Source organism: Gregarina niphandrodes (genome assembly GCF_000223845.1).
Source record: "Gregarina niphandrodes unplaced genomic scaffold scaffold00019, whole genome shotgun sequence".
NCBI classification, from domain to species: domain Eukaryota; phylum Apicomplexa; class Conoidasida; order Eugregarinorida; family Gregarinidae; genus Gregarina; species Gregarina niphandrodes.
The window spans coordinates 30,768-40,308 of record NW_011645788.1 but is presented as its reverse complement, the minus strand read 5'-3'; the positions used below and the strand labels follow the sequence as shown (position 1 = coordinate 40,308).

At 49.8% G+C, this 9,541-nt stretch overlaps 4 protein-coding genes across 4 annotated transcripts; 2 read left to right on the top strand and 2 right to left on the bottom strand.

The window, feature by feature from the left end:
- Window positions 1-119: 119 nt before the first annotated feature.
- On the bottom strand, window positions 120-518 carry GNI_094050 (hypothetical protein; the record flags this gene model as incomplete). Its single annotated transcript, XM_011132645.1, has 1 exon — window positions 120-518. A coding segment is annotated over one exon (399 nt), but the record flags the coding sequence as incomplete, so codon positions are not given.
- A 1,697-nt stretch (window positions 519-2,215) lies between these two features.
- GNI_094040 (hypothetical protein) lies at window positions 2,216-4,927 on the top strand (the record flags this gene model as incomplete). The annotated part of the gene is made up of 1 exon (XM_011132644.1): window positions 2,216-4,927. The coding sequence occupies one exon, from the start codon at window positions 2,216-2,218 to the stop codon at window positions 4,925-4,927; it is 2,712 nt and encodes a 903-aa protein (XP_011130946.1).
- A 191-nt stretch (window positions 4,928-5,118) lies between these two features.
- Window positions 5,119-6,400, bottom strand: GNI_094030 (hypothetical protein; the record flags this gene model as incomplete). The annotated part of the gene is made up of 2 exons (XM_011132643.1): window positions 5,119-6,354; window positions 6,392-6,400. 2 exons carry the CDS (start codon window positions 6,398-6,400, stop codon window positions 5,119-5,121), a joined length of 1,245 nt encoding a protein of 414 aa, XP_011130945.1.
- A 652-nt stretch (window positions 6,401-7,052) lies between these two features.
- GNI_094020 (PX domain protein) lies at window positions 7,053-9,227 on the top strand (the record flags this gene model as incomplete). The annotated part of the gene is made up of 1 exon (XM_011132642.1): window positions 7,053-9,227. One exon carries the CDS (start codon window positions 7,053-7,055, stop codon window positions 9,225-9,227), a length of 2,175 nt encoding a protein of 724 aa, XP_011130944.1.
- Window positions 9,228-9,541: the final 314 nt, after the last annotated feature.

Below are 9,541 nucleotides of genomic sequence, written 5' to 3'. Positions count from 1 at the left end.
AGCCACTCCTCTGGTGCAGAACCGCGGAGACGCTCCAGCTCATCAGGCGTGAGACGTCTGTAGCCTGTAACGGCCAGCGGCTCCTTCTCTTCCAGTGACCAATTACCGGAGTTACTTACCTTCTTCAGTGCCTTTCGCACTTCCGACATTTTCCGATTGACGCTCTCACGACAAACCTGATCGGAAACGTGGGAGAACTCGTCGCCTGGGTCCACGAACTCGAGATAGTCTTTGAGGTCACGCATTGCCAGTGTTTCGCCCATAGTATTACTCTCGCCACGCGGAGTCCACATGAAAATTCTTGAACACTGCTCGAACCAGTCGAATCTTTTCTCTTCGTCCAAGAGGGCGCTCTTCTTACTGAAACCCCCTCTCTCGACTGCTTCAATCAACTTCTTCATTGCTTCCTTTTGTGCCGCAACCACGAACTGAACCTTCGCCTCTTCTGTTCGATCAGTTAACGACAACAACATAACCTGACAGCCTCTGATTGGTGGTTGCATCCCGTCGGCGTTCATTAGCCACGCCAACAACCCCTGTCTTCCCACATTGGTTGTTGCGTGGCACGACACCGTCTTCATTGTCCGACAATTTATTCAACCGAAATTCCCCCAAAGTTTTAACAAACCAAAACACCTGGCGCTGCCCTGGCAGGAAAGATAGTGTGGCCCGGTCGCTCTCACCTCTAAAGCATCTCAGAATTGATGGAAACTCCAGCGCCATTCGCACGAGCATTGACGCCCACACACAGACTTCAGTACACGCACACTTCAGGACAATTCAGTTACGTCTTCATTAAAATTTTGGCGGCTTGATTAGGGCGCGTAGCTTCAAATAGTGGCCTCGCGTCCAAGATCGGATTTTATCTGACCTCTAGGACCCGGCACCTAACAGTGGCGTTGGATTGGCCCTTTAACGTCTTTTGAGACGCAAAAGACATCGGGCATTTTTGGGACAACAACGCGCGCGTGTTTGCAGCGCATTTTCAGGGATAAGTTTTTATTGAATGGAATAGCGCATTTCCAGGGAAATATATCTTCTGTTATCCTCGCCTCTTTTTCCATCTTCCTTGGTTGGTTGTGTATAGTTCGGCTCAGCGGCACCAGAGCTAGATGGCTGTTGATGGTCATCCATGTCAGTCGGTAAACTCGTCGAAGTTTCCCGACTGCTTCACCCCCTTCATAGATGTGTGAGCGTAGTTGTATTTGCAGGTTGATTTTAGCGATTTTCCGTTTCCTCCAATTTGATCACTGAGAGAGAGAATTTGCGCCTCTCGTCGGCGGTTCTTTTCTGGACCCGTTGGTCACTAACCCGAGAAAGCCTGCCTGTCATCGGGGTTTAGTCGCCCCGGAATCCACGACGAAGAGATTATTAAATAACACTCTTGTTTTGTGTACATAACATGGGGAGTCGAGCTTGCCATCACGATCCAAGGCTTCAGCTTGTTGTTCACTAGCACCCCAAGTCCGTCTTCGATCGTCGTAGTGATCATTTTGGCGTTTTTAGCCTATTGTAAAAGTTCCGTGCTAAAATTCGAGTGGTTGTCGAACGCTTTAAGTTGCATCCATGATCCGTCTAACTCAGACAGCAATTCTCCCACCACGGCAGAATCGTCCACAGTGCTTGCATAAAAAAGTATGCGACGGCGACTACGATTACAAATTCGATTCGGGTGCGTCGCTGCGTAGATTGGTCCGCATCGGGCTGCAAACATCCCGAAAAGCGCTTTGTATAAGTAGTCAAGAGGGCCTTGGTCTATGAATTAGATGCTAGAGGGAAGGTACACTTTATGAGCTGGGCGCGACGCTTCGGCAAGAGTCTGGTACTCTCCACGAGGATCGACGCATACTTCGAGGATCGACGCGACTTATTCGAATGGCCTTACCGTCGAGAAACATGAAATAGAGTGGACACCGTGCTTCATCTAAGCTTCAACATAGCGGATAACTCCTGTCTGCAAATAGAGCTCTGTCTCTGCAGCAAGGCAGGTTCGAATTACTCTAGGCGTTTTTTCAACGTGCGTGCGTGCGTGCGTGCTGGGACGAGCGGCCGCAGTTTTCATGAACGCCTCGCTCAATAGAGAGTTTCTAATTCCTCGTTGGGTCTTGTGCATTTTCTTCCATGTGCAAGGATCAGAATTCTTCCAAGAAAAATGCGGACGACACAATGCGGGAAATCCAATAATGCGACTGTATCAGAATTGTTGTCCCATTTGATGGATGCAGAGGGAATCAGGCCGCCTGTTGACGACTGTGTTGTCAGGTTGCTGACTCTTAGTGATCGAAGTAAAGACGCCGATATCGAGTGTGTGGTACTGTTGCCTAAGAAAGCCGTGGCGAGTTTGACTTCGAAGAAAGTCAGTGAGGAAGCATGCCTGAAAAGATTTCACTGGCTCGAAATCTGTAGTAGGTTTGTGGTGTATGGTTCCCCTGATCCGTTTAATATTCTGGGTGAAACTTTAGTTATCCGAGAACTCAAAGAATATCTGGAGACGGTAGATCCTGAGGACAACTTCCGCAACGTGTCTGATGAGATTTGCCTCGAGAGCGTGGGTCGTACAGTTGCTGAGTTGCAGAAGCTGTGCGAGTTCGATAATGACCCACTGCAAGTGACGGCTTGTAGACGTCTGAATTTTGAGGAGTTAGAGGACCTTCTTGAAAGCGTGCCAGAAGACTGGGTGCCAGCACTGCAAAGGTCAGCTCTCCAATGCGGCATATTTGATGTTGAAAGCGGCTGGAGTTGCCGGTCGACACGGTGCGTACCAAACAAAATGTGTGTAACGGTGTCCACCGGGGCCACCATACTAAGTGGGATAGCTATTTGGGCATTATACAATTGGTTAAAACCACGTAACTCAGAAGCGACCACACATCCCATAAATGGGATCTTCAATATGAGTCGCACAACCAGCGTGAATGAGACCGCCACCACGCTGACCCCTTACGAGACGTTCAGCATCAACCACACAGCCACCAAAAGCGACACTATGAACAGCCTGTTGGGCTTGACTCAAGAACCTTCATCATTGCTTACTCAAGAACCTTCATCATTGCTTACTCAGATGAGCATCAGCACCCCTTCAGATCAAGACAGGCATAGCTCAATAGACACATTCACAAGTCTTACCTCGTCAGTCGCTGCGGACATGACGAAGGAAACGACAAAGGTACTCCGGAATGGGACGGATTCCGGGTTCAGTGTCAATGATCCTGACCCCGTTCAGCACTGGAATTATCCGCCGAGAGGCGCTCTGAATCTGGCCACGCCGGTGGTACACAACGACACCACCACGGAGCTTGTCACAGGCGCCGTCAAGGTCAGAACGAATGCGACCACGCCGGTGGTACACAACGACACCACCACGGGGCTTGTCACAGGCGCCGTCAAGGTCAGAACGAATGCGGCCACGCCGGTGGTGCACAACGACACCACCACGGGGCTTGTCACAGGCGCCATCACGACCACACCGAATGCAACCCCGTCGGGGGTACGCTACGACACCACTACGGAGCTTGCCAGCGGGAAGACACCCCCAGTGTATACGAGCCCATTCAAGACAAGGATGAGCAGAGAGGCGTTGGACAGGATTCAGCTCCCACGGTCGGATTGCAATGGTCTGTTCAACGCAAAAAGTTTTATGAAGGACAATTGGGCTCAGATGGGTGAACCAGGAATGCAATATCCATGTGAAGGCGGTAGCGGAATCCTGTTGTGCGGGGCGCATGAGGAGATACAATACACCTGTCACGTTTTCGGCGCTCCATGGATGTGCGATGCGTTTGGAGTGAGAGATGCGGTGGGTGTTTATTTGAAGGACAATGGGAATTGTGTTGTACGTTGCGACAGTGAAGAGGAAATGGGGCGTAATTTGTGGAAAGGGGCTTATCGTAATTTGTTGTACGTACCTTCAAATGTGTTGAATCGGCGGTCGGATTTCGATGCTATATTACCGAGGTTACACCCTCTAGACAAGAAGTGCTCTGGGTCATGTGAAGGTGATGGATGCGAAAGAGATAATTTCAGCTTTATTCGGGATTGTCGTTGTGCCATATCTAAGGTTAAGTGTTTAATAAAGCCGGAGGAATACAAGTCTGCTCAGCCGATTGAATCGTTTGCTTATCATACAGACACACGAGATGTATTTAGAAACCTTTCTGCATTTAACGCTAAGAAAAAAGGACAGTATGAAGTTCGGGAATGCAAATATGAATGTCTTGGGCGAGAGCTCGGTGTGGAGGAAACAGAAGATACCAGTCGCTTTAAGACAAGGATTACTAGTGGTGAATTAAACAGGCTTGCCCTTACACGATACGAGTGCCGTAAAATCTTCAGGAAAACGAATTCCACATACGAGTCGATAATACCGTCCGGACGTTATCCATGTGAAGGCTATAGCGGGATTATGAAGTGCGGCGAACAAGAGTCGTGCCATCATTTTGGGGGCCCATGGACCTTTGATGCCTTCGCGGTACAGCACGCGATTAGGTACCATCAGAAGAATGATAAGGGCTGCATCGCATCGTGCCCTAACATGATGGATAGGGTACGTGATTTGTGGCAAGAGACCGACGAGAATTTGCCGTACTTCACCGAAGGTAACGTGGGTCCTCAACTTGGTGTATTCGAAGATTTCCTGTCACAGTTATATCCTGTCAATGACGATTGCTCATTCACCTGCACAAACTGCGACAGAAAAGACTTTGCTGACGTCAAGCAATGTTTATGTGCCCTTGCCAATGTCAGCTGCCGTGTCCGACCCAAAGGAGAAAAGTTCTGGCAACGACTTGAATCAGTTGGTTATCATACAAATCCTGTAGATATCTTGAGAAGCCTTACAGTATTCAACACAAAAGAGAAAGAATATGACGTTGATAATTGCCAGTATAAATGCCATTTACGTCCCTTGAAAAGAAGGAGACATCTATAGAGACATCTATAGAACCAAGTTTGTTTTTGAACCAAGTTTGTTTTTGAACCAAGTTTGTTTTTTTAACGTCAAGAGATAGCAGCCTGGCCGGACATGCGGCAAAGAGATAGGATGGTTGTATGGTCCGGTGGAACACTGTTTGGTTGCATTCACCTGGTGTTATGTATGTTGGTGTTATTATGCCGGTTTGATCAGGCTCCAAAAGCATCAGGCGGACTTGTAGGTTTATTGAGTCGGGGAGTGGTGGAGATGTACGGTGTTGGAGATCGTTCTTCGACATCAAGATACTCTGGCTCGTTGGGGGTCATCTGCTCTGCGACAACCTGCTGGGGCAATAGTCCAGTGAGGCCTTGATCGTTTTTTGTGTGGGGTGCTTTTCGTGAGAATCCTGCGGTGATGGGATGATGAAGAACACTCGCTTCGGTCTTTACCGTTTCCCATGACTTGCCATCCGTCACCCCCGGCATACTCCCCTTATCTATCGTGGGAGATTTAATCATCTGAGTGTGCGAAATAGAGGCAGTCCCGGGACTGTTTGCAATAGCTCCCAAAGTCACGCTCGCAAGCGCTCTCTGCTCCGCCTCCTTTTCAGCCCTGACCTTCGCAGCCAGCTCCTTCTCGCTTACGTCTTGGTGATCCGCGCTCGCAGCAAACTGGACCGTCAAATCTTTGCTGCCATTACTCACCAGCTTCTTCGAATCCGATCTCGCAACGTCAGTCGACTTAGCAGATTTGACGCTAGGCTGCTTCCCCAGTGAGCGCCCCCGAGCCGCTTGATCTGCCACACCAGGTTTATCTGCCACACCAGGTTTATCTGCCACACCAGGTTTATCTGCCACAGCAGCTTGGTCTGCCACAGCAGCTTGGTCTGCCACAGCAGCTTGGTCTGCCACAGCAGCTTGGTCTGCCACAGCAGCTTGGTGTGCCACAGCGGCTTGGTCTGCGACAGCGGCTTGGTCTGCCGCCGCGGCTTGGTCTGCCGCCGCGGCTTTTTCTGCCGCCGCGGCTTTTTCTGCCACCGCGGCTTTTTCTGCCGCCGCGGCTTGTTCTGCCGCAGCTTGTTTCTCAGCAGCGTCTGCAGCAGCCTGCTGTTCTGCAAGCAACTTAGCAGTCTCCGCCTCCATCTTGGCCTGCAGAGCGAGCGCAGCCTTATCTGACTTGGTGATATTCTTGATCTCCTTTTTCAGATCAACTATCTCATTTTTGATTCGTGCAATCTCGGCATTATGCTTCTTCTCCTCTATTTTCTCCTGCTTTTTCTCAGCCTTGATCTCCTTGCGGAGGTCCTTATCAGCCCGCTTGTTCGTCTTCCACTGCTGCTTAAGCTCTCTCTTCTTCATTTTATAGAGGGAGTATTGCTCCTTCATCCTGAAGCATGCCTGTACTCGGTCATCGCTGAGGCTATCCCATTGCTTCTGTATCGCTTGCTACAAACATGATATGACGACATAACGACAGGCTTACCACGTCCATGATGTGGGCTACCGAATTAGCTGAGCGCACATTTTAGGCAGCATGTGATTAATGGACGCCCTAAACTTAACGATTAACGTTCAGTCTGGTTTGCCGGATTGGACGTTAGTTGGGCCACGCGGTATTGGCGACAGCAGGGAAAGAGATTAGGCCTTCCCCCCGAACTGCATGTTATCAGATGTGTTGGCAACACGCCACATGCACTTCGGGTCGTGAATGAGCGCTAGTCATGCCGGCACTCATGTCGCTCGAGAATGCTGTGAACCAGGACAGTTCGGCAAGTCCTTACGAAGGTCGCTATTAGCCTAGGTCGTCATTAGCCCGCTTCTCGTCGTCCGTTGCTTTTGGGAGGACCTAAGGCGAGTAAAAAGTTAGCGAGAGCGAAACACTTTAAAAAGATAGTGTGCAAACAAAAACGTCCATGATGTAAGTCACATTGCACCGAACCAACTAAACACCCTTTTAGGCACCGAACCAACTAGACACCCTTTTAGGCATCAGCATGTAATTGACGTGGATAAGTTCGATATACGAGTAACAGGGTTTCAGCCATCAGCTGATGGCACTACGTTCCTGTATGATTGTCAGATTAGGATTGGCGACCACGAATGTAGAATAGGTAAATCTGGCAGTTTGCACACACGTTCGTCCAATGCACTACGGTCAATGCACTACGGTCAATGCACTACGGTCAATGCACTACGGTCAATGCACTACGGCCAACGCACTACGGTCAATGCACTACGGTCAACGCACCACGTTATCTATCTTAGAGAAAAGATTTAGCGAATTCCATGCTCTGCATAACAGCTTGTTTGCGAAAGGATATGGGAATCTGCCTACATTACCCAGCAAGACTTTAACAAGGCCCAATGATCCTGGAACAGCTGAGCAGCGTCAGCAAAGGTTGAACGGCTATTTGCGGACCCTTTGCGTGAGGCCGGATATTCGACAAAGCGAGACTCTGATAAAATTTCTACGACTGGATTTGGATTTACCACCCCAGGTGCCATTGCCTTTACCGCTGGAGATTTGGACTATGACTCATAGCAGTGATTTCGGTGCATTCTCAGTGATGGATTTTGGAGATGGTGGACCTATCTCGCAACACAAAGTTCCCTTGTTCGTTTGCGCCATGTCGGATACGACTGCGCTGTCAAAGTTGGGTAAAGCTTGGAGTGTTATAGATCCGGAGTATGTGGGTGCTCTGGCGATCTATAGGCCGGTATTGAATACGGTGACAGAATCTCCTGTCTCTAATTTTGTTCCCGGAAATTCAGTGGAAGATCCTCTCAAGTTCGTGCCTATGTTTACTAGACAGGCACAGAAACGAATTTGCATCGCCCGCTTTATTCCGACCGCCAATAAAGCACAGTTGCTTCTAGTCGGTGACGGTGAGGGACTACTTTCAGTTTACGAAATTCGCGTAACTTCGGCAACCACGGCCGAACTTTCTGTCCTTAGTACTTGCGAAATGCATATCAAAGCGGCCATATCTCAGGTCGTAGATTTGAATGGCATATTTGGAAGCGTAGGAGCCGATAACGGGCTGAGGATTTTCGAACCTGATTTAACCAATTACCAGCTGAAGATTTGCTCCATGGGAAAAGTATCCAAACCGTTGAAACATCCCAAGGAGACTCTTACCAGTATTTGTTTACTCAGTGGTCAGTTCATTCTTCGGCCACTACGACTGCAATCTACTAATTCACCTGTTGATGCGACTGCATCCGTTGCGAGCGAATACATAAAATTGAGGACTCTTATAGGCACCAACTGCGGTCAGTTGCTTCTTTATGACACTGAGGAGCCACTGCCCAAGTTCGTAGGAGCGATAAACTTGGGCAAGGTGATACGATACATAGAGAACCCTTTCAATGACAAAGAAGAAGAGGACATCGTACTGGGCAACTCCATTACCCATATGCAGATGCTTCGGTTTACTTGCCGGACTGCGGTAGACTCTCCTCAGACTACCCAACGGCTGTCAGGGCCGGGGGACGTGTCAGGGTCGGGGAACGTGTCAGGGCCGGGGGACGTGTCAGGGTCGGGGGACGTGGCAGGGTCCGGCGACTTGTTGTCCGGTCCACAGTATAGCCAGTCAGAAGTAGGACCGATCGTTACGGAGAAGCAGTCATTAGTAGTGAGTATTAGGGGACTGATATTGTTGCTGAACCCTTGCCTGGTTGCAGGACGGGATATTACAGAGGAGATCAACAATTTGTACAGATGCTTAACCAGCTCAGTCGACCCCGCATACAATCCCATTTACAACCATTATGTTTGGAAGGTTCTGGAATGTCCCATGGAGTCGTACCACAAGGCGACGGTGACGGCGATGTGTGCCTGGGGCCACCTATTGTTCTGCTCATATCAGAGAGGCGTCTGTGTGTTTGATTTGTCCGAAGGAGAGTTACTAAGCTGTCTAGATCAGTCCCGTTGGGGCACAATACGCAAGCTGCAAGTGATGCCTATTCCGTCGTCCTCATCGGCGACGGGCGGGAGTTATGCTCTTTTCGCGGCCACTTCTCTTGGAGGTTTGCGGGTATTGAATATTGACTGTCTCAGTCACTCCCGAATCTGGCGAGATGGAACCAAGTCAGAAATGCCGATCACACCCTACGGAGCGGTCTCTTATGAGGAATCCCTTGGCAACCTTTCCGGTGGGGGGGCGCCCATGCCTCTTGGACAGGTCACCGGACCCTCTTTGGGCCCGCCTTCAGGCTCCATTAATCTCTCGCCTCGGGGCAGCTCAGAATGCGCTGCCCTTACTCTCGCCGATGAAATCGACGAAATATACAGTGCCTTCAGACCCATAAAAATATGACCTGTCTCACCCAAATCAGCCCAACATCCCCAAGCCCAACATCCCCAAGCCCAACATCCCCATTAGTACCCCGACATGCCATGTCGACCAGTCCTTCATCAACATCTAAACGAACAGACTTGCCATCCGAGCCATCGCGGCCTTGAATACAGTAGAAGAGGCTATCTGCTGCAGCCGCCGTTTGGATTCCGTCGAGCAGTTCCAGTACCCGAATAGGTTCGCTGAACCAAGTGCTGCGGCCATTAAGGTCAGCGCCATCTGCAAAAGTATTAACTCAGGTGCCCCAGGAGAGTTGACCGACTCATGGCGAAGGT